Here is a 25,240-nt window from a genome sequence, read left to right as displayed (position 1 = left end):
TTGGGTCCATCGGACCCATTTTTTGACGCGATACGAGTGCAGGAGTGGCATGACTGCACCATGACCATGGATCCATGGGTCGAATTTCACACCCTACCACACGGGTGTTTTAGTTTTAGGCGTTTTTGTTCTTTTCCTTATTTCAAGAGCTTTATTATGCTTTCTTTACTTGTCGTCTTTTTTTTTTCAAGGGCTTTAGTGCACTTTTACTTTTTCCATAACTTATATATACACTGTGAGAAACCCTAATTTCATTATTATTAAATGAATAGAAATTCGTACATTTTCTTTATCTTTATTCAAGAGATTGGCCCTTGAGTGTTGATGATTCCACCCCAATTTCAGGTTTCCTTCTTTCTAAATATTCGAGGTGTAGGAAAAGGTAAGAATCATCCTCCTTCTTTTCTTTTGATGACAAAAAGACCTATACTTTCTTCATCTTGAACCCTTCATTCTTTACCCCTTTTGTTTCTCTCTTAATATTCCCTTTCTAGTTGAATGGAAAAGATGGATGGTTAGTCGGTATAATTAGATCTAAACTTGACTGTGGACCAACTTATGCTGCATTTGAGATATCATTATATCCCTGGATTCTCCTTTTTTACTGTTTACACGATTTTATGCTAAGTGCAACAGGTATCCAAGGCTTAAAATCACAACTCAAAACCTAGATTCACTTGCCCGAATTGCAACCTCTCTGCTACAACCTTTCCATTAACTCAAAACCTAGTTTGTTTAATATATATGTACAAGTCGAGTTTTGGATCAGTTGAGGAAATACCAAGTTGGATTTCGGGTCGAGTCGAGTTACCGGGTGACTTGAACTGGACTTGGTTTGAGTTCAAATTGGATGAAGTCAACTCGATTCGGATCAACTCACCCACTCAGTTTGGATCAAGTGGGATATGATTGAGTTGGATGAGTTGAGTTTGTCAAGTCGAGTCGTCTCATGCCCAGCTCTAGATAAGTATGTTGGGCACTGGAACCCATTACTTGACTGTTGAAATGCACTCTTTTTACTGTTGAGTCATAGGTTGGAATCGGTGCGGATTAGATTCTACCCCACTAGGACCTGGCTAGAGATGGATGGTCTTGTCAAGGATTTGTGGGGTCCACCTTGATGTATATATTTTATCCAGCCGTCCATCCATTTTGACAGATTATTTTAGGCCGTGAACCCAAAAAGGAGTCACATTGAAGGTTCAAGTGGACCACACCATAGAAAAGCAATGGGGATTGGATTTGACTTTGGAAAGTTCCCGAGGCCAATGGTGATGTTTATTTGCCATCCAACCTGTTCATAAGGTCACATGTACCTGTGTGAAGGGAAATCATCAATATCATCTTGATCCAAAACTTATGTGCCTCTTATAAGAAGTTTTGGATGGTAAGCTTTTAATCCTTACTACTTCCTGCGGTGTGGTCCACTTGAGCCTTCAATCTGTCTCCTTTTTGGGCTCATGGCCTAAAATGATATCTAAAAATGGAGGGTGTGGATAAAACATATGTATCATTGTGGGCCCCACGGAGCCCCTGACAGAACGGCTTTCACGGATCCCGGCTCCACTCAGGTGGGTGGGATCCCTGACTGGGGAACCCACCTTGATGTATGTTACTTACATCCACGCAGTTCAACTGTTTTGACAGCTCATTTTAGGGCATAATCCCAAAAAATGAAGCAGAACCGAATATCTGTTGGAACATACAACATCAACAGTGATGACTGACCATTAAAATCTTCTTGTGGGCCACAAAAGTTTCGTGTCAAGCTGATATTTGTGTGAACTCTTCATCCAGGTCTTTGTGACCTTGTCAAAAGGTTGGATGGTAAACAACCATTTCGGTGGCACCCAAGAAGTTTTTAATGGTGGGGATTCAATTACCACTATTTCCTATGGTGTGGTCCACCCAAGTTTTAAATCTACTTCATTTTTCGGGTGATGCTCTAAAATGAGCTGTCAAAACATTTGAATGGCATGGATGCGAGGAACATATATCACAGTTTGCCCCATAGTCAGGAATCCCACCCACCTAGGTGGATCCCCGGATCCACCACGGAAGCCGCACCTGGTCCTCGTGGGGTGCAACTTGGCTGCGGTTCTGGAACTGGCAATGTAGATGGGAACCTGACCATAGGGCCAACCTCAATGTACGCAGTCTATCTATCTGTTTTTTGTTTTTATTTTAGGGCATGGTTCCAAAAATGAAGCAATACAGATGGTGACTCACCATTAAAAACCTTCATTGGGCCACAAAAGTTTTGTACCAAGCTGATATTTTTTATTATTTATTTTTTCCTTTCATCCAAGTCTGTTTGGCCTTATCAACCGGTTGGATAATATATATATATATATATATATATATATATATATATATAAACGTTACGGTAGACTTTAGATATTTTTTAACGGTGAGTGTTCAACAACAACTGTTTATGTGGTGTGGTCTGCCTGTAATTTTCATCTACTTCATTTTTTGGGACCATGCCCTACAATAAGCTAGAAAATGATGTAGAGCGGGTTGCAGACAATTTCATGGCCAAGATGGATCAGAATAGGCCTAGTAGATGACAGAAGTGATCCAGACCATCAGACCTTAAATCGGGGCGTATCTCGCAATTCAGAATGAGCTAACAGGCGTAAAATATATGATTTTGAGGTAGAACAAGTTACTCTAGCTACCCAACCTTGTTTTGTTGGGTTGCGCAAGCCAGATTTGCGAAATACCATCATATTGATGGTCATTTCCCTCTTTTAATTCCATTTTTACTATAAATAGTAATTTTAGTTTAATTATAACTTTTCATCCATTGGGCTTTAGGAGTTGCGCCCAATGTAATAAGCGCTTAAAATAATTAGGAGAACAACTTTATGAAGCCAAGTAAGACACTTACTATTTTTGGCCAAAAACCTTGTGCATTGGTAGACATTACAACCACCTAGTTTACTATTTATAATAAGTTGCGAATTCTGAGAGTTTTAGTTGTAGTTTGATTCTTATTTCTATCACATTGCTTAGTATCCCTATTTAAAAGGTTGTGAACTCGTTTATTTTATTCATCAATCAAATTACAAAATTTATAGAATTTATTTCTATTTTGCTTGCTTTCTTTATCTTGGATTCGAAAAGTCGCTTGAGGAGTCCAAAGAAGTTATGTGGATTCAGAACAATTGTCCACTTGAGGAAGATGGTGCTCGACCTCACGTCCTTCCCTGTGTCAGAAAAACAAATCAACGACGTGGATACACAAGGCATACATTGAGGTGGGCCCTAGGCTGGGTTCGTACTCTTGCTCTGGTGGTAGACTCTCAAGAGTTTCAACACCCGGTCAAGGGTTTGAGTGCCCATAGGTGGTGAAATCCCAACACGGTGTGAGTGTGTGGGGGTGTGTTAAAAAAAAAGAAGGTGGCCCTATGGTCAGGGTCTCACCAACATTGCTGGCTCAGGGGTGTGTTTAAAAAAATAAAAAAGTTATTTTTTAAAAAGGTGGGCCCTAGGGACAGGGTCTCACCAACATTGCTGGTTCGGAGTCGCAGCCAAGGCGCCCTCGTCCTGATGGGGGAGTACCCAAACCACGCTCGGTTGGAATCCAAACCTTTTTTTTTTCTTCCGTCGAATGTTCTTTTTAGAGTGCGTCCAACCCGGTCCTTGATGTCCCGTCTCTTTCGCAGAAATCCTTTCCATGTTATTTGATAAAAGAATATACATATTTTTTCTTTCTTTCAAAGTAAGGAATATTATGCCCGCTGCTCTTGTTACATGCAACAAGATTTCACTTCAGTCCAGGGAATTTTAAGGGTCAGATTCTCAATTTAACATTGGCTTTGGCTCGAGTCTACTTTTACCAGTCAAAGTCCAGCTTGTTTAAAAGTTAGGTCAGGCTAAGTATTTTGGACGAGGATTGCTCCTACCCTTGCCAGGACGGACTTGCCTTGCAGGCTATATGTGGGTCCCACCGTTGATATATGTCTTTCACCCATGCCTTCCATCCTTTTTAACAAATCGTTTCGAGGCATGAGCCAAAACTGAGCAGATCAAAGGTTCAAGTGGGATGCGGATGTTTGTGAGAAATCCAATCTGTCCATCCATTTTTCGAGATCGTTTTAGGACATGCAGGTAAAATAACGTAGATCCAAAACTCAAATGGGCCACATGAGAGGAAATAGTGGGGATTTAGTGACCACCATTGAAATATTTATATGACCACAAAAGTTTTGTATCAGTCTAAGTTTTGGGTGTTTTCACTTCATCATAGTAAAAATGACCTAATAAATGGCTTGGATGACATATAAACATCAAGGTGGAGCCTAGGAAGGTTTCAACGGTAGGAATTCCTTTCCCCACTTTTTCATCTTGTATGGCCTAATTGAGTTTTGGATACTCTCGTGAAATGATAAACGAGTTGGATTTCTAATAAACATCATGATAGACCCCACCTTGCATACCAGCACAATAACTTCCTACTAAAGAAATCCGTGTCAGTTCAAGTGGGCCATACCAAAGCAAGCAATAGTGATAATGATGCAACGAAAGTAAAGCTTTGGCCAAAAGAGGCTGCCTATTCCGCAATTACTTTTATAAATAAACTTATATTACAGGTTATGCATCTGTATATAAAAAGTTATTTGCCCCATCATAAAATAAATATTCATCTGCTTAAACAATATTACCTGTGCGGGTAGGATGTGGCCATTCTGATACAACACCCAAAAAACCTCCATAAATTCATATGGTGGGCCACATGATGTTTTGTATTGGCTTCATATCTTGATCGTCCAGCTTTAACGATGAAACTGAATGAATGACTTTGCTCAATGATAAAACTTAGACTCATCATGTATCACTTAAAAAAATTAGGGACATGATGAGGGCATTAGCAAAACCATATATATACAATATTTATTACTTACATATTTATATATAATTAGGCTGTGGGATTTGAACGCTTGCAGCTTTAGGCCCAACACTAGGTTGGGTCTAGACCGCAATCACCCACCAAGGGATGAGGCTCCTTTGGTAGGGGAGGCCCATCTTGATCCCGATCCAGCAGAGAGGCCAAATTCACAGCTTGAGCTGCCTCAGCACTGTTACACTTCTTCCGTACCCCACTTTTTCAAGAACATTGCTAAACTTACCGAAACAGCTGAAAAGCGACTATCAATTTAGGCGCTTCTATCTATGTATAGTGCTCCCTGAATCCAAAATCAATAACACCGGCATGGATTCTTGTTACTCCCTCCGGTTCTGCTATAGGATAAATAGATATACCGGGAGTTCTTTGATTCAGAAGCGAGTGTTTTATACTTATACTGCACGGGCCCATTTATTTACTGAGCTCCAAAAGAATACTCACACCCATGCCTAAACTCACACTTGTTTAGCCACACCATGCCTGACCCATGTTGGGCTGGGGCTCGAGTACCAATTAGGTGCACCCAATCCATTGACACCCCTAATATTAGGGTAATGGTTCCAGCTCCTGAAAATATTTTGATTTTGCTGGGCCAAGGACTAATCCATACTGACCCAATACCGTCCTGTGAATCGCGATTCGGTTCTGTTCCAATCGCCCGTCGGTTGACCGGATACAGTTCTTCCCCGCCAACACGTTTTCTCGGCGGCTAAAATGCTGTATCTGACCATTGACTGCTGCCCCCGAGAAAGTAGAGACTAGAGAGCATTTGAGAGTGAATTCCGCTGCTCTAAACCGCTCATCTCTCTCTCATATACCTCGTGAAAACCGAATCCTCTGATTTTCGGGTCCAAACTGCTTCTTCTCTTTCTTTTCACCTTCTTTTCCTATATATCGATCTCGATGGGACAAGCTCAGAGCGATTCTTCCAGGGAAAATCAAATCATACGGAAATCTGCAGACGTAGACTCTCAGCCTTCTTCCATGGAAGATCTAATTGCAGGTCTCTCTCTCTTTCAATCTATCTCTTCAAAGAAACCATCTAAGCTGAACTGCTTCTCCTATCTATTTTTGCTATATGCATACGATCCGGTCGTCAAATCATTTGATCTCGGAGAGATTCTAACCGAGGTTTCATTTTTGAATCTCAGAGTTAGGAACTTATTTCATTAATTTTTTAAATAATTTACAGACTGAAATTTAATTACGGCACCATTACAGTTTAGTGGTCAGTGATGTAGTTTGGTTTTTGTACATTGGTAACAAGCATTTAAAACGTCCGTTTGTGCAAACACATACAATTCATTGCATCTATTAGCAAATTATAGTATCTAGGTTATATACTTCAGAAACGAATGGAGTTCTTGGCTTCTTGTTGATTTGAAAATCAGATGAGTTGACTCGTTTGGGCCAGGATTAAAATAGTGTGCTCGAACTTTCACCACCACCATCTAAGTGTCATCCCAATTGATTAGGGTTGGCTACATGAATCATGTTCTGCCATTCTGCTCTATCAAGGGCCATAACTTCTGTTAGAGCATTGGTCATCTTGTCTTTTCTTACTACCTCCATCTGCATCCTTTTGGGCCTTCCCCTTTCCGGTTTAGAGTCTTCAACTCGTACCAACTCATTGACTCTAACCGACGCGGTTCTTGGTCTCTGATGCACATGACCATACCATCTAAGTCTACTTTCCCTCATGTTATTACATAACGGTGTGGTGGTTGCTATTCGTAAGTTTCCTCGAATGCATGCATTTCTAATTTTGTCCTTCCTCGTCTTGCCACTTGTCAATCTCAACATCCTCATTTTAGCTACACTCATCCTATGAACTTATTGTTCCTTAATTGACTAACATTTCGTTCCAGAAAGCATGGCTGGTCTTATAGTTATCCTATAAAAATACCCTTTCAATTTGAGTGGTACACAACAATTACATAAAACTCCAAATGCACATTTCCATTTCTTCCACCCTGGTCAAATTCTATGGGCAATATCCTGCTCAATCTGATAGATCCTGTATAGAAGATATTTTTATCTACTATCTAACTATTCAACTATGTGCACAATAAAAGAAAAGTGATTATCCTTCTTGCTTTCCAACCAAGCAAATATAAATCTATATAGGACTCTTCTCTTACTCTCATGGCTTGGACTCTAAGTCAATACAAATCTATATAAGACTCTTATTTAACAACTCTACTAACATAGCTTGGACTTTATTTAAGGCAATATAGATTTATATAAGACTCTTACCCAATAACTCTCCTAACATAACTTGGACTCTATCTAAGGAATCTTTCCACATAGTACGTGGAGATCATTGCTCACAACTAAGAAAATCTAAGAGAATTGACACATGGCATTGGGCATCATAACAACACACTAAATGCAAGTTTATATAGGACTCTTATCCAACAACTCTCTTAACATAGCTTGGACTCTATTTAAGGAATCTTTCCACATAATACGTGGAGATTATTATTAACAACTAAGAAAATCTAAGAAAATCTAAGAAAATAGACACGTGGCATTGGGCATCACAACAACACACCAAATGCAGATTTATGTAGCACTCTTATCCAACAACTCTCCTAACATATCTTGGACTCTATTTAAGGAATCTTTCCATATAGTACATGGAGATTATTATTAACTAACAAAATCTAAGAGAATTGACATGTTGCGGGCATCATCCCCCCCCCCCCCCCTCTAAATGACAACTTGTCCTCAAGGTACAAAGGCTGGAAAATGAGCAACAAAGTCGCTGTACATTTCCCACGTGGTATCTTCTTCTGGTAAACCTTCCCATTGCACAAGGACCTTGGTAATGGCTTGATTCTTATGCTTGAAAATTCCTCGATCAAGTATCTTACATGGGGTCCATTTAGTAGCATTAAGATTAGAAATTGGAGGGAGTGTAGTTAGAGAAGGAACATTAGCCACCAATTAATTTTCGAGGACCGACACATGAAACACTGGATGAATCTTAAACTGTAACGGTAATGCAAGTTTATAAGTGATTGATCCTACACATGCCACGACTAGAAAGGGGCCATAGAACCAGGGAGATAATTTATGTGGCCCACAAACTCCCATAGAGTGTTGTTGATAGTGTTGGAGATGTAGAAATATCCAATCGCCAATATAAAAACTACTCTCCGTGCACTGGTATCTGTATATATCTTCATCGGATTTTGAGCTAACTGTAGATTGTCTTTGAGTACCCGTAGGGTATTGTCTTTGAGTACCCGTAGGGTATGGTCATGATCACACAAGGCAGAGTCTACAACATGCACACTCGAGGAGCCCGACGCATAATTTTCAATGCGTGGAGGAGGGCGTCCATATACTGCTTGAAAGGGTAACTTTTTAATGGAGCTGTGGAAGGTGGTGTTGTACCGGTACCCCGCCCAAGGAAGCTATTAAACCCAATTATGTGGGTGATGACTGGCAAAACATCAAAGGTATTGTTAAAAGGATCTATTAACTGAAATTGCGTGAGGTGGCGGGCCACACGAGTTCTGTGTGTAGAAGCTTGGCGGAATTAAGGAATGAATGGCTATGACCACTTGAAAATTATGCCAATTCAAAGCACAATTGTCTACTTAAACTAGTATACCAAATTAAACTAAGTAAGGTAATTTAACACTAAGGCTTCCAAGCCAATAGTGGGTCCAATCATATAGACTACATATGATATTTCAATTCAAGTAACTAGTCTATAATTGATAGCGTACATGTGTGTGGGATGTGCTAACTATTCAATTTCTACCATTCAACTAATCAATCACATAAGCATAATTAGAAATGTGCTCAAATGACAATTCCAAATACAAGTATGTATAGTGGTTCAGTTTCCCCACTTAACTTCCGGTGGACACATTCTCCTTGAGTATACCAGTATTCATTATCGGAGGTTTTTCAATAGGTTCACCTCAAACCTTTACAGCTGGCGCAATCGGCTGTTGGGAAGGATCCGCCCAAACATAAGCACCTTCAATTTTAAGCATAAGAACACAAACAAATAGAAGAGAACAACTCTAGAGATTTGTTTCAATTTCAAGATGTCTCCATACTACTCGTCTCAGACCCTTATATAGGCTTTTGATATGCAAATACAAGGGAAAACATAATGTCATTAACAATTAATGACTTATTATAAATATAGAAAAGAGATTAAAGAGATAAGAATGCATTAAAAACGTTTGACTACTGGATTATTCTTAGCTAGCTGATTGATTTCGCTAGCTAACTACCTAAATAGGAGGCTTGGGCCTCCTTATTGATGGGCCAACTATTGGGCTTGGATTTAATGGGCTTAACCCTGGCCCAGATCAACCTGCATCAGTTAGGATCATCTAGAGGCTAAGGGTTGTTTCGGGTCAAGGGATAGGGTCATCAAGACAACTCATTTACCTATTCTTTGCTCCTTGATGTTCCATGTCTTCTTGTGTCTTTGGTCTTTAGCTTCCAAGGGCTCAACCGACTACATGACACACGGAATCACGTGATTGACAAATAAGGTGGACAAATAAGTGCACTAACATTAACCACTTTGGTCTGCCCATCTGACTGAGGATGGTAGGCTGTATTGCGGCACCATTGAGTGCCTTGTTAAGCAAAAATGTGTCCCAGAATTGACTAATAAAGATGGGGTCTCTATCACTGAAGATGGACCGTGACATTCTATGCAACTTTGCCACGTCATGAACAAAAGTACTTATAACCATAGCAGTGTACGGGTGAGCGTGTGTTGAGAAATGAGCATATTTACTGAAACGATCCACCACAACTATATGTTTTATGCTCGGAAGGGGGAAGCCCATTGATGAAGTCTATTGATAGATTAGCCCACACCTCCGAAGGAACAATAACGGCTGCAACAAGTCGGGAGGGGCGATGGTCTCATATTTTATACGCTAATTGGTGCCACATGCGACAACATGTTTTCGAATAGTTTGTTTAATAACTTTCCAATAAAAATTGGTCGATATCCATTTGTAAGTCGGCAAGAACCCGGAGTGACCCGCTATTGAGGAAGCATGTAATTCGTGAAAAATCCTACCACACCAATCGAAATTAACAGGAACAACAATTTGACCCTTATAGCATAAAACGTCGTTATCTAAGGAATAGTGAGGGATGACGATAGGGTTAAGACGTAATTTATCATAGATGGTGCAAAGATCCGAGTTTTGTGAATAATTGGCCACAATATTTGAAAGAGTTGAGAATATAGGTTGCAACACCATGTAAAATTCAGCATATTCACGTTGATGAGAGAGAGCGTCAACTGCAATATTTTCCTTGTTGGGACAATAGATTGTCTCGCAGTCTACACAATCAATTTGGTAAGCCACGTTGGCTGCTTTAAGGTTGTTAATCGTTGCTCTATAAAATATTTAAGGGTCCGATGATCTGTAAGGATTTGAAATGATACCCCAACAGGTACGACCTCCAGTTCGAAAATGGCAAATATGATAGTTGCATCTTTTTGTCATAAACGGATAAGGTGAGGTGGCGACCTGATAATGCTTTGTTGAGGTAAGCTAGAGGACGACCATTTTGCACGAGGATTGCCTTGATGCTAGATCTCGAGGCATAACACTCAAGAACGAATTCTTGTGAGAAATCCGGTAAAGCCAAGATAAGAGTGGTGGTAAGTGCTTGTTTGAGAGTTTCAAAAGAAGTCTCAACCTCAAGTGACCAATGAAATGAATCCTTTTGAAGCATATTTGTTATGGTGCTGCAAATTTTCCATAGTCCCTAACGAATTTGTAATGGTATCTGGTTAGGCCCAAAAAACCCCAAAGTGCTTTAAAATAGATGGGCTGCATTCTTTTGATCTTTGAGGGGTCAACTTGAACACCTTCATTGGAAATACCATTGCTAAGATACTGGATCGATGTCTGGGTGAACATGCATTTGCCGCGCATAACAAAAGTTGATTGGAGCGAAGGAGTTGAAAAACGAACGTGAGGTGATCTAGATGATTTGTAAAATTGGTGCTATAAATAAGTATATCATCAAAGAATATCAGAACGAAGCGCCGCAGAAAGGGCCTAAATATTTCATTCATAAGGCTCTAAAAAGTTGCCGAGGCATTCGACAAGCCAAAGGGCATAACGAGGAACTCATAGTGGTCCTTGTGTGTTCAGAATGCCTTCTTAGGTATGTCAGTCTTAGCCAACCTCATTTGATCGTAACCTAAGCGCAAATCAAGTTTCGAAAAAATAGCGGCCTCATGTAGTTCGTCCAGTAGTTTATCAATAACTGGAATAGGATAACAATCCTTGATCGTAATCCCGTTAAGGGTGCGGTAATCTACACACGTGCGTCGGGATTCCTCTTTTTTCTTAACAAGTAAAACATGAGACAAAGTGGACTGGTAATAGGCTAGATAATACTTGAATCACGCATTTCATGTGCTGCTCAATTTTTTATTTTTTATTTTGGAATAAGGATAGCAATATGGTCTAACATTTATAGGTGCGTTGCCTGAGAGAAGTGGAATGTGATGATCATAGCTTTTGGATGGCAGAAGGCCTTGTGGTTCAACAAATATATCATCGAATTGTCGGAGTAAGGAAACAATAGATGGATGCATAGGGGTATCGAGGTTAGCTTTAGATTGTAACAGGTACACAAAAATGCATTGGTATTACTGAGAGAAAAGCTGATGAAATTCGCTTGAATCCTTGATAGTGTCGAAAATGGAAGTGATGCCAGTCAATTGGATTGATTCCTTTCTCAAATGAAATTGCTTCATTAGATCCTTGAAATTACAATTAATGGTTCTGATTGACTTGAGGCATTCAACCCTTAGAACTGCATCATAATTGCAAATGGGTAAGAGGAAAAAGCTGTCGGTGAATCTGTCGCCTTGTACGGATAAGGTGATATTGTGACAATGTCTTGGATTGTGCACGACACTACCGTTTGCGATAGTAACCTTAATGGGATTAACAAGGCTTACCAGAAATGTTCATTGCTTGGCTATGGTCGGATGTAAGAAATTATGGGTAGCGCCCAAGTCAACCAGTATTGTCACTAACCATTTCTTAATATGTCTGGAAAGCTGCATTGTGTTAGATTTTTGAGTAATAAGAGCGTTCAGAGAAATTTCCATCATGAGAACATCATGGTCCTCCAAGCTAGGCTTAGATTTTGAATTGTCACCGGCCTCTAGTAGCAACATTGAACTATTCATTGTAGTTGAAACACAATCCCTTCTCCCTACATTCCTATTGTTAAGCCAGGCTCAATTGGTGGACACCAGGGGGTATATTAAGAGGCTTAGAAACCAATTGCGGTGTTGGAAGGGGGAGCTTGGATGATGACACAAGTGGGGTGTGATTAGTGGACAGTGGAGGAGGTAGTGGTTATGCCTGGACTGGTGATTGTCAGTTAACTGAAGCAACGAATGAAGCAATAGCCTCCTTTTGGTGCCTGACCATGGTATATGCATGATGAAGTGAGATTGGATTGAGGAGCTTGACGCCATGTCTGTTATCCTCGTTAAGTCCGAAAATAAAACAACGAATAAAGAAGGCTTTAGGTAAAATTCGGGATCTATTAGCCAGGTGTTCGAACTTGGCCTGATATTCCTATACTGTTGTTGTTTGTCAGAGCTTAGCTAATGATCCTTCTAGTTCCTCATCTTTAGGACTGCTGAAGCGACTACACATAGAGGTGGGCATCGAGTCGAGTCGGACCGAGTTAGGTCTAACCCAACTCGATCCGGTTTTGAAAAATGCCTGACCCGAACTCGATCTGACTCGGTACCGAGTCCAGCATGCCTGACTTGATCCGAGTTCGGGTCTGGGTTGGGCCGGGCTGATCTGAATTGAGTCCAACCCGGTCAGAAATACCGAGTTGGATCGAGTTGACACCGATTCGGATCAGGTCATCGGGCTGGCTGGCCAGCCATTCGAAAAAGATGATGGACGGAGGGGATAAAATACATAAATCATGGTGGACTACTAAGCGTACTGAGTTACTCAGTACGCAAGCCGCTTCCTTCCATCTCCACCATTTCCTGTGTGTGGTCCATCCTCGTAACATTAAAAAAAAAAATCTTGAAAAAAAATCAGACACACACCTGATGGCCTGCTGGTTGCTGCCTGCCGGACGGGAGAGGAGAGGAGAGAGGAGGAGGAGGAGGAGGAGGAAGGCCAGAGGCTTGTTGCCGCTTGCCGGACAGGACGAGATGGCCGATTGGTGTCGGACGGGAATGGGTTGGGTTTTTCGGATCAGGGAGTGCGGCGGGTAGGGTAGAGAGGATTAGGAATTATGTTATATATATATACACCCGACAGCCCGAGTTGAGTCGGGTTTCAAATTGGGTCGAGTTTGATGAATTGAGTTGGGTCGAGTTACTGTGCAACTCGAACTCGACTCGGTTTGAGTTCAGATTGGGCGAAGCCTACTCGGTTCGAACCGACTCACCCATTCGGTTCGGTTTGAGTCGGGTCCGAACGAGTCGAGTTAGGCGAGTCGAGTTGGTTCGCGCCCAGCTCTAACTACACAAGGCTTGAGTGAAAGCACCCTAATTAGGATGGCCAATAGTCTTGCTTAAGCATTGATACCAAGGTATGGCCTCACCTGTCAAACAAACCGAAGCCACATCGACCAAGTGATCCTCAAGTATGCCATTAAGACGTTGAAACTATTGAGCACGGAAAATCCACTCTGCAAGTTCCGCGCCATCAAAAGCAGGAAAATCAAGTTGGATTGGACGCCCTTGAAAATCCGAAAATTGAGCAGGAGATAATGGGGGATGATTCTCGAGATATGGACGATGGGGAGGGCCTCGATCAAGAGCAGGTGGTGGCACTTGTAGCCGTGTGGCCAAGGTCTCTTGGATCTTCAAAATAACTTTAGTTAGCTCAATGACTTAGGCATGTAAATTGGTAACATTGTTGCTGGTAGAGGCAAAATCATTTCGAATATGATCAACCTCATTGTTAACAGGATGTTGTATCCTTTAGTAGAAGACATGGCCACAGGATGAAGAGGATCCGATACCAAAACGATAGAGCCTGGCTAGAAGATATTTCATCTACCATCTAACTATCCAACTACATACGAAGTAAAAGAAAAGTGATTATCCTTCTTGCTTTCCGACCAAGCAAATACAAATCTGTATAGGACTATTTTCTAATAACTCTCATAGCTTTGGATTCTAAGGCAATACCGATCTATATATGAATATTATCCAACAATTCTCCTAACATAGCTTGGAGCCTTGGACTCTATCTAAGGCAATATAGATTTATATAGGACTCTCATCCAACAACTCTCCTAACATAGCTTGGACTCTAAGGAATCTCTCCATATAGTACGTAGAGATCATTATTAATAACTAAGCAAATCTAAGAGAACTGACACGTGGCATTGGGCATCGCAATCATGGTGTGCTGTAAAGGCCGTTACGTAAAGGTAACAATGGCAACCGTTATACGTTATGGGGTCGTAATGGCCGTAATGGAAAAAATGACTTGTAACCGCCATTAACGGGCTATTTACACCCCCCTGTATAGGCCGTAATAGCCCCGTAATGATTTGTTAAAAGGCAAATATGGGTTTTTGGAAATTTTTTTTCAACGTTACGGAATAGATCTAAGTTTTTTGGTTTTTTTTTTTTAAAAATATTATTATTATTATTATTATTATTATTTAATAAAAATAAAAAAAAGAGATCGTAGTGGCCGTTACAGGGGCCGTAACAGCCATTACGACCCATATCGTAAAGGTAACAGTGGTGGCCGTTATGGCCACCATTACCGTTATGGAATACCTTGATCGTAACACAATTTCTCTATTCTTATGAATTATTGACCCCAGGTATTGGAAGTGGTCATTTTGGGGAACTTCTTGGTCAACAATCTTAACTAATTCCTCATTTTCACTCCCATTGTCACTAAAATTGCACTCCATATACTCTACTTTAGTCCGACTAATTTTAAATCCTTTAGATTCTAAAGCATCCCTCCATAAACCTAGCATTATGTTTATGCCCCTCCCTTGTCTTGTCAATTAAAACTATGTCATCTGCAAACAACATACACTTTTGGTTCTCTTCGTGCAATCTTCTTCTTATTCTTCTTGTTTTTTTTTGTTTTTTTAGGAAGTGTTAGTGAGATTGTTTTAGCTATCATTTGTATGCACCCAAATATCATGAAGATCTTATTTTTTATTAGAATTGATGTCCAGCCATGCCATTGTGCACTAGCAGCAGTGCATACAAAGGGAAACTGCATTCATAATTCTGCCTTCTCTGCCTCAAATTGATTTTCAAAAGGATCTGACAATTGACATTAGAATAAAAAGTATCCCATCTTTCTAGGATTTTCTGATGCATCTGGGCCATCCATCACTATCAGGTGGGCCCGAGATAACTACATGAGCTGGTTGATTAATGATCAAGCCATCAGATTGGACATTAGGCCTAGATAAGGTCCATCAAATGGTCTTATATAAAGATCAGACAGATTCGACTCCCTATATTAGTGATCAAAGGCTGGATGATATATCTGGACCAGAGTCAATTGTCTAATTGTTTTGTGTGGTCTACAGTCCAATTGGATGGCCTGGCTGGATCAATCAATTGTCCAGAATGGGCCCCCTTTGATTGTGGGGCCGGATATTAACAGCCCCCTGCACATGATATTGTGGTTTTCTAGACAAGTTATTTAAGATTTAGAATATTTTTTGTAGTTGTTTTTCTCATTTTGGATTTGAAATTTAGATGTTAATCTTTAGAATATAATTTAGATATAAAATTAGTAAACTCCAGATAGATATTTTTGGCTCTTTATCTTTTGTATTTTTTTGACCTGTAAGCGGAATGGCAGAACAAGATTCATGTAGATGACCCCAATTAATTGGGTAAGGCTTAGTTGATGATGATGATATTTTTTGACCAGTAAAAACGCTTTATTGAAAAAGAAAAGTCCGTTACAAAGCTAAGGCATTATACAAAAGATCCAGCCAATGAAGGGGATTAGCCCCAGAGCTACGAGAAGGAAAGAAACCCAAAGCCTCGGTCCAGGAACAGATGAGGTGTTTAAGTCTAGCAGTGACAATAGAGATGGATGCATAATCCAGTAATCGTATTGAACATGTGGTTGTTCCTTTTCTTCCATATGCCCATGAGGTAGACATGAATCATAGATCCCAGATGATTTTTGCTTCCTGTGAGGGTGGTGCTGTTTCCAAGCTTGAATGTTGAATAGAACTCAGCATTGAGTAAGCCACATTGAACCGTTGAAAGCACCAGCCCCAAGTAACAGACACAAACGAGCTTTGGATAAGTAGACAAGCAGTTTTGGTGTCTTGCAAACACATACCCATTCACTTAAGCCATATTCCTTCAATGCAGGCAGTCAATCAACAAAATGCTATCACGGCTCGCAAATCACGTGAAAGCATTCCATATCCAATCTACCAGAGCACCAAAGGGTATCAACAATGTACTTGGGGGAGTTGAATGATAGATTGGAATAGAAAAGTGTGAGTTTAGGGGAAAATATTTCTATTATAGAGAAAGAGACAAAAACCTAAAAAATCAACTTCTTTGGAAGTGTGGTTTGTGTAAAAATCTGTTCCTCTTCTTTTATTCTTTCACGTGTGCTGTGTCATTCTTTAAGCGTTTACGGTTGGGCCTAGGTTGAGCAGCTGACTCGGACACACCACGTGAACTTAGTTTTACGCATGATTTTACATTCTTTCCCCATGTTTGGCCCACTTGAGTTTTTTATCGAAAAGATTTTCATATGTACAGTTAGAAAGAGGGGCCTCACTTGATGGACAAAGTGGATGTCACATGAACATGGTGGGCCCCATAGAGCTTGGTGTTGTATATGTTGTGTGCATGCAGGTGTGGACATATGCAATTAATGTCCATGCTACTTAGATCAACATTTTAAAATGACGAAAATGCTCATAATGAGCATCTCAAAATTACCCAAATTTCGTTACCTTTGTTTAAAATCCCTTGTCATATCCTTTGATGTGGAAAAATTTTCCCTCACCTCTCGTGGTATATGTAGGAGAAATATTGGGCTAGACTTGAATAATCTAATCCCAAGCCGGCCAAATCCAAACCTAGCTTGACTTGGGCCTAGCCCATGGGGTTAACTAACATATCTGAGCCTAGCTCAAAGCCATGTGGGCATGCTGGCCAGGCGTTGCCGCCCTTACATGGAAGTGCTTGTGTATGTTCCTTGGAGGATGAACTACACTTATAAAATCAACTCTCTCAATCTACCATCTTACTATTATTAATATTCAGAGGTGACTTGTACACCAACTGGAGGCATTGACATCAGTCACATTAAGAAAAACTGGGCTGTATTAGCAAAGTGGAGGCAATGATTTACCAAAGAACAAGAAGCACTTTGGACGAGAGTTGTTGCCTCCAAATATGGGGACATGGAGAAGGGTTGGACCCTAAAGGAGATAAGAAGGGGAAAGTTGGAAATGGTGAAAGAGTATTATTTTGGGAAGATGCATTGGTTGAAAACATGCAATTTTTCTTTGTCATTCTCATTAGCCTTGTGAAACACTCTGGTTATGGATTCATATGAGCTACCAAGTGACAAGATTGAATGGTAAATCCAATTTCTCAGAAATCTATGGGATCACAAATTTGTTATGGTGGTTAAGCTGCTTGATTTTCTATGCATCACCCTCTTATTCCCTCGATGAGGATGAGAGGATTTGGGCATCTTGCCTTAAAAGATAAAATTTCATCAAAAAACTTATTCAAGGAGCTATGTGCAACTGGGTCCATGAGACCTCTGTTGGTGGAGGCGTTGGAATTTGGTGCTCATCCTTGGGTTGAAGTTTTTTGTTGGTGCAAGTAGCAAATAAGATTCTCATGGTCGGCAACCTCTAGAAGCATAGTTGGGCTTCTGCCAATAGATGCCTGACAGATGCATTATGTGCAAGAAGGAATCAAAATCTGCACACCATCTTTTCATCATCTATTATGTTGGTCTGGCAAATTTGGTCTAGTTTCTTCCGCATGTTCCAGATCGAATAGCCCCCGTTGGGTTTGGTGGACAAGCTTGTGGATGGTTGGAACTATGGGCTATTCAAGATTCTTGGAAAAGTCCTATAGAGAATGTTTGTTGTCAAATCATATCAGTATATACATGGAAGGAAAGAAGTAAAAGAATCTTTAATGATAAGTCATCTACTTGGGGCAAATCTTGCAGCCAACATTAAGTGCTCCTTAGCACAGCGGGGAAGCATATAAGAAGAGTTTACTACAGTTATTTAAAAGCATCCTTGTTCCAGTTATTGGAAGCTCAGTGTGGATGGCAGTTCCTTGGGAAATCTAGGGGCTTTGGGCATAGGGTGTCTTAAGAGTTAAGAGAGAAGGGAGAAATCAAATTCACTTTTTTGGGCCAGCGAGGATTGTAACTCAAATAGTGTCTAGCTAAGGGTGATAATGGGCCGTGCGGCCTTCCCATCTCGGCTTTGGGTTGGGTTGGGTTTGGACCTGTTAGTTACGCTCGTGGGCTGGGCTGGGCTTGGGCTTGGCATGAAAGGGTTGATCAATTTTGGCCCGAGCTTGGGCTTGGATTATCGTAGCCTAGTGTGGCTTGATTTGTTTCTACGATATATGTTGTGAGAGTGCGATGCAGTTTTTTGCACAAATCAATGGACATGGAAAGGGATTTGAAACAAAGGTAAGGGCATTTAGGTATTTTCGAGGAGCTCCATGGGACCGGTTTTGTCATTTTAAAATGTTGATGCGAGTAGCCTGCATGTTAAGCGCATATAGCCTGTACCCAAAGCTCTATGGGCCCATCGTGTTGTTTATGTGACATCCACTTTGTCCATTAGGTGAAATATAAATATATAAAAATCTTTTCCATAAAAAACTCAATTACGTGGAAAGAATGTAAAATCATGCCTAAACCTAAGGTTCATGTTGTGTGCCCGGGCTTGGGCCCAACCATAAAAATTTCAGGCTTGGGCTTGTGCCTACTATACTAGGCCCATGCTTGACTCAGGCCAGGATCAGGCCTTGGGCCTTATACTGTCAGGCTGGGCTGTGCCTAGCTTGGTAGGGTCAGCCCAAACCCAGACCATTGCCACCTGTAGCAGAGCTATTGGCCATTAAAGCTAGGGTGGCTATTTTCTTAAGTTGTCTAGGTGATTTGCTAATTGTTGAAGGGGATTCCTTGTCGATTGCATGGGCTTTGGGAAGTTGTGATGCCCTGTGGAAGCTATCTTTTGTATTACTTGCATTAATGCTTTAGATTCATGACTTGAATATTAGCTTTATTCAGGTGCCCAGAAAGGCTAATTGTATTGTGGATTCTCTTGCAAAGGAAGGAGTACGTAGATTATCTTTATGTATTGGGGGACTCTTATCCAGTGCCTTGATGGAACTTTTATTCCCTTTGATTTTCTATGTAATCTTTACCTGCGAGTCATCAAGAAAAAGAAAAAGAAGGGTACCTGAAATGTGTATCAACTCAGTAATGGAAGACCATTTTTTTTGGGATCTTCTATTGTAATGAAGTTAGTTTTACTTTTAGGGCCATTTTGAATAAGAGAATTCCATGATTAAAGAAATCAATTTTGTAATTATTACAATTTCCTTTTCCACCATGTAGGAAATGTGTTAGTTTCCCTTTTCCTCATATCCATCGTATTGCTTGGAATCCAAAAGGAGGAGAATTGTAATCATATAGATTCTGATTTGATTTGCAACAAAAATTTCTTATACAAACTGGCCCTTATCTTACAGATCGAAGGACAAGGGAATGTAATTGCTAGTAACTTCCTAACACTTACCTTTATAGTTCTTTATGATGTGATTGTTCTACATACCTTCTCTAGTTCATCTTGGAAATCGCATTGGGTGTTAAAAATGGTATCAAGTGATGTGGACTTCTTGATTTTGGCTGATTGGCTGATCTCTTAGTTTCCTGTATCTATTGGTTTCATTTTACATTTTACTAACCATTATCTTTGATGAATTTGTTGTTGTTTTTCTCCTTTATTTTCAGTTTGATTCAATTGCTGACACACACACACACACACACACACACACACACACACACAGAGACATGCACGCACGCACTTTTTTTACAAACAACTTGGATAAGTTTACTTGCATACTTACAATTCAAATGTATCCAGGTGTCTTCTGATTTTATGATAAATCTATTTTTAGAACCAAGGCATATTCTCTATATATTACAGTAAATGGAATAAAATGACTGTCTGTATGTCATCTGTATGCCGAAAGTGACTTATGTGGAACAGCTGTATGCCATTTGTATGATTGAGCTTTTGATATTCCACTAAACATATATGCTGTGTAGAGAGAGCAACAACAGTTTTTTTTTTTTTTTTTTTTAAAATTATTTATCTGCTGGTGCTATTTATAGCTATGGAAATTGCTTTAATCATTTGGTTTATGATTGAAATCCCACGGCTTGGGTTGAATTCCCTACAAAATGATCCTTAAGTTTCAACAAAAATCATGCTTTGATTGTAACATTCGCAAAAAATGGAATGGAACAGACTTCGTGTTTCTTGATGGTTTCAAGCTAGTTATATCCCATGATTAGAGAAAGGAAAGCTAATTACAGTTGATTGCTAAAACTGACTCTGTTATGATTGCTGATGCTTGGATATTCTAAGCAGTTCATTATAATGTACACTTCCCATGTAATAATCATAAACCCATGGCATTTTACGCAAACTTGTAGATTATGGTTAATTTGGCCATGGACTGTTTTACATATTTTAATTATGAGAAATGCTCCAGTGCTTTCAAAGCACTATGAGTTATAGTGCACCTAGTTGCATTGGAACACGTAGACAGTCCAATCTATTAATCTAGACTGTTCATTAGGTTTAGCTCACATTTCATGGGCTACCATGTACAACATCATGCCGATCTTTGTGGTGGCAGCTGAAGATCTTGGAAGAATGCTAGAATGGGGGCAACAAAATGATCTCTTTTGTGGCTTTTGTGTGGGTAGAGTGAGCCCCCCGATCTCTCATCTTCAGTTTGCGGATGACACGCTTCTATTTTGTGAGGCCAAAGAGGTGATGGTGGGCAATTTGAGAATTATTATTTGATGCTTTGAAGTTGTCTCTAGGTTGAAGGTCAATATTGCTAAAAGTGTTGTGCTGGGTGTTCATTTGCACAGGGAGGAGCTCTTAAAGATAACTAGTGTTTTTTGGGTGTGAGCTGGGATCTTTTCCTTCATCTTATCTTGGGTTGCCGTTGTGCATTGGTAAACGGGCGAAGCATCTTTGGGATGTAATTGTGGAAAGGTTTAAAAGGGAATTAGCGAGAAGGAAATGCTGGTATCTATCCCTTGGGGGTTGTATAATTCTAATTAAAGCGGTCATTTAAAATTTGCTAATCTACTCTCTCTCTCTCTCTCTCTCTCTCATGTCCAAAGTCGGTGCTAGCAAAATTGGATAGACTGTGGTGCAATTTCCTGTGGCAAGGTGCGGAAGGAGATTCCAAGTTCCACTTATTAAGTTGGAAAGAAGTGTGTAATCATTATGACAAGGGTGGGGCTGGCATTAAGGATTTGGAGGTGATGAATAGGGCGTTATTGGGTAAATGGTTGTGTAGGTTGAGGTTTGGATCGGAAGAAGATGCTTTATGGAGGGCCATGTTGCTTCTAAATATGGTTGCGGTGTTGGTAGCTGGAGTACTAAGAAGTCTTCCTTGTATAGAGCTTCGGTGATTTGGAAGGGAATTCTTTCTATGAAGTCAGGCTTTGATGATGGGATGATTGGCTTTAGTCTTAGGGGGAGGATTCGATTCTGGGAATTTGTGTGGGTTGGGATACTTCATTGCTAATCTAGTTTCCAAAAATTGCTTGCTTGTCTCCAACCTGCAATATCCTCGTTGCGCCATGTACCTCGATAGGCGGTATATCTCTGGTGTGGTCTCCTCCTTGTTGCCTGTTCCTTTCGGATGCAGAGGTGGTTGAATTGGCTTCGCTTCTTATCTCATTCATTTTTATCATCCGGTTAGAAGGGAAAGGGACCGAATGGTGTGGCAAAGGGAGAAGTCAGGGAGCTTCCCAGTTAGGTCTCTCTACTCTATGTTCACCAGGATAGGAGCGGATGGCATGTTCAAGAATACTAAGCATGTATGTTCCTATGCCGCTCCGCCAAAGATCGCAGCTTTTTGTTGGTTTGTTGGGAGAGAGGGTTTTAACTGTGGATAATCTTAAAAAAAGGGGGATGATTTTACCCAATGCATGCTTGTTATATGGTGTTAATTTGGAATTCGGTCAATCATGTTTTCCTCCATTGCCCATTTGCTACCAAGGTGTGGAATGGTGCCTTCTTCAGTTTCAATGTCTCTTTGGTCATGCTGAGTTCTATTGGTGACTTGCTTATGGCTTGGCATGGTGCGGAAGTAGGGAAGGAAAAGAAGGCCTTGTGGCAGCTTTGCTGGCTGGCAGGTCTTTGGGTGATATGGAAGGAGAGAAATGGGAGGTATTTTCGTAATGTTAGCTACAACTATGAGTGGGTCATAGGGAGGGCTCGGGGTTTTATTTGGGAGTGGGGCTGCTGTAATAATAGGGAGATTATTATTATTATTTTTTTGCCTATGTAATTTGGTGGGTAGGGTGGTTGTCGTGACTTTGTATTCTTTGTCGCCTTTCCGGCGCTTTTCTAATAAATTATCATCATCCTTAAAAGAAAAAAAAAATGCTGCTGATCTGAACAAATATGAACCATTTGATCAATGGTCTTTAATATGACGGTCAAAATAATTTACACAAAAATAGTTTCAGTCAAGAATTTGATCCATCTGTTTGTTAGGGCCTGTCATGAATTGCTTATGATTCTAAAGAATCAATTTTGCTAGACAATTGTAACCATCCCATCCATGGCTTTGAAAATGGATAGGTGTAGACCAAATCAAGGATGGGTTGGATCGTCCAATCAATTTGATTTTTGCATGGTGTCCCTTGAAATGAGTTCTGAACTCAATGGACAGTTCAGATCTACTGATTGGATTTCCAAGTGAACCGATGCAACTAGGAGCTATATAAATTATATTACTTTGAGAGCACCAGAGCATTTTTCTTTAATTATATTATCATCTCTATCATTTCTCTAAAAACTTAAAAAAACTTATACTCTGATTTTGTGATTTGCAGCCAATGATGTTTGAATCTGATCTGATTGTCAGACATTGGTTAACGGGCTTCTTAGGGATGCAAATCTAGGCATCTGAGTATGAATTAGTTATTTGCTAATTAGGGTGTGAGGGTGCTGTGCCTGGGTTGGTCTAAGCCTATTGAGCTGGTTGGGCCAGGCGGGGCACAGTCCATTGAAAGCCCTAATGCTAATTAGCATGAAAAATAATATTTTCATTAAATTGTATTGCGTGTTACAATTTTGATGCTTTACCATCTTCTCTTTTGTTGAATGGAATGTATGTGTGCTTAGAGGTATTTACTATTTAGCATGGTCTTATTATCCGTTGCTTTTTACAGAAGCTGTAGCTTTTGGTGGCAATCAGGATGAGGTTAGTTCCTTTTAACAGTTGGCTTGAATCTGTTATTGCTATTGTTTTGGTTTTTGCTTCTCATCATTGTTATTAAATTATTTATTCCTACATGACCTTTTTCCCCCAGTCTCTGGATGTGAGAGCACAGAAAGCACTGGAATGCCCTTGTGTGGCTAACTTGCGGAGTGGCCCTTGTGGAACTCAGTTTTCTGAGGCGTTCCTCTGTTTCCTCAAGAGCACTGCTGAAGAAAAGGTAACCATGAGCAGTACCCAAAAGGGTAATTCAGAGCACTTCAGCCTTTTTGTCCGTTTCTTATGAATGCCCCTATTTTTGATGGAGAAAAAGGTAGCAATGGTTAAAATGATTCTTATGAACTCAACTTGAAACAAGTGAGATCATAGAGGCCGTGCTTCTTACATCATGTTCTTTAATTGAAAATGTTTCGATTGATTTTTCTCGTACTTCATTCACAACCGGGATGTCTGCTTATTGCATTTCAAATCAATGAAATCTATGTTGCTGATCTTTGAATTCTTTGTTCATTTTGATCATCAATTGCCAATCCCCATTGGGGATAGATGCCTGCATGGCAGCCTAAACAAGTACTATGCAATGCTCTGGCTGATAATCTGTATTGTGGGCTTGGTTTTTGGTTTTACAAGTGGGGCCCATGTTTAAGTGATCCAAACTGTTGATGTTTTGAGCCCATTGTGGACTGCCAGATGGGAAAACCCTAACGCTGCAATTGGTGGCCAGAAAATAGATGGTTAAGAATGAAAATACAGAAGAAAGGCTGAATATTCAATAGCGAGCATCTTCCAATCTGGGGGGTTATTATTATTATTATTTTAAGGCCATCCATGGCAAGGCCTATCTTATCAACGTGTTGGATCAGATAATAAACATGGATCTGCTTAACCGAGGAGTGAAGTATACTCTACAAACTATAGGCAAGCATGGTATGTTACCCCTTTGAGGAAGGATATATGTGCTTTTCCTTTCATATCCTAATAGATACATTCTGATTTTGCAGGGCTCGGACTGCGTGAATCCTTTCGTGGCTTTGCAAAATTGCATCAAGGTAAACCCGGATGCATTTTCTAAGGATGTTTTAGATGGAGAGGAGAGCAAGAAAGAGGAAGAAGTTGTCCAGGAATTCAAAATCTTACCTCCATCATGGTCAAAAGAATCCAAAACTAAGCTATGAAAGTCTACATTAATATTACCGCACTTGGTACTATGCGACAAGTGGTATGCTTTTCTTTTCCATTTTAGTCCCATCAAGCCCTTCTCATGATTCCGATTATTTGGGTTTCAGCTTGAAGCCACATTACTCTGGCATTTACATCTTCTAATAACTAACCTGATAGTTCAAGAATCAATGCCTTGCAATTGTGCTGTTAGAGGATCTCCTGAAATTAGAATTCAATGAATGTAACACCTTGAGCTGTTTGAGAGATGCATGCTTTAACAGACATGCTAAGTGCAGTCACCTCACATGTGGTGACAAAGATGAATACATGTAAGATCAGAGCTACCCATCATGAGATCCCCACTATATAGGCTGATCTGATTGTCAAGTGGGCCACGTGTACATAACCCAGAGTTTGGAAGTAGGTCAATTTAACTGTACCATTCATTTATTTTGCATTAATTTGGCCCTCGTGATCAGATCAGGCTGGTTTTTGAGACATGGTATCTGCAATGTGGGGTCATCTTGTGGGCTGCAGGCGTAAAGCGAGTGAAACCACACTCGAGATAGTGCACCTAGCATTCTTTGTGCTTTGATGCTTAAAAC

General features: G+C 40.3%; 1 protein-coding gene across 1 annotated transcript; it reads left to right on the top strand.

Moving 5' to 3' along the window:
- Positions 1–5,565: 5,565 nt before the first annotated feature.
- LOC131242869 (mitochondrial intermembrane space import and assembly protein 40 homolog) lies at positions 5,566–24,899 on the top strand. The gene is made up of 4 exons (XM_058241805.1): positions 5,566–5,915; positions 23,428–23,459; positions 23,569–23,694; positions 24,476–24,899. Exons 1-4 carry the CDS (start codon positions 5,816–5,818, stop codon positions 24,647–24,649), a joined length of 432 nt encoding a protein of 143 aa, XP_058097788.1. The 5' UTR covers positions 5,566–5,815; the 3' UTR covers positions 24,650–24,899.
- The last annotated feature ends 341 nt before the right edge of the window (positions 24,900–25,240 follow it).

This window comes from Magnolia sinica, chromosome 4, assembly GCF_029962835.1.
Source record: "Magnolia sinica isolate HGM2019 chromosome 4, MsV1, whole genome shotgun sequence".
Lineage (NCBI taxonomy): Eukaryota > Viridiplantae > Streptophyta > Magnoliopsida > Magnoliales > Magnoliaceae > Magnolia > Magnolia sinica.
The sequence above is the reverse complement of the archived record's forward strand: the minus strand, read 5'-3'. Positions and strand labels throughout refer to the sequence as shown.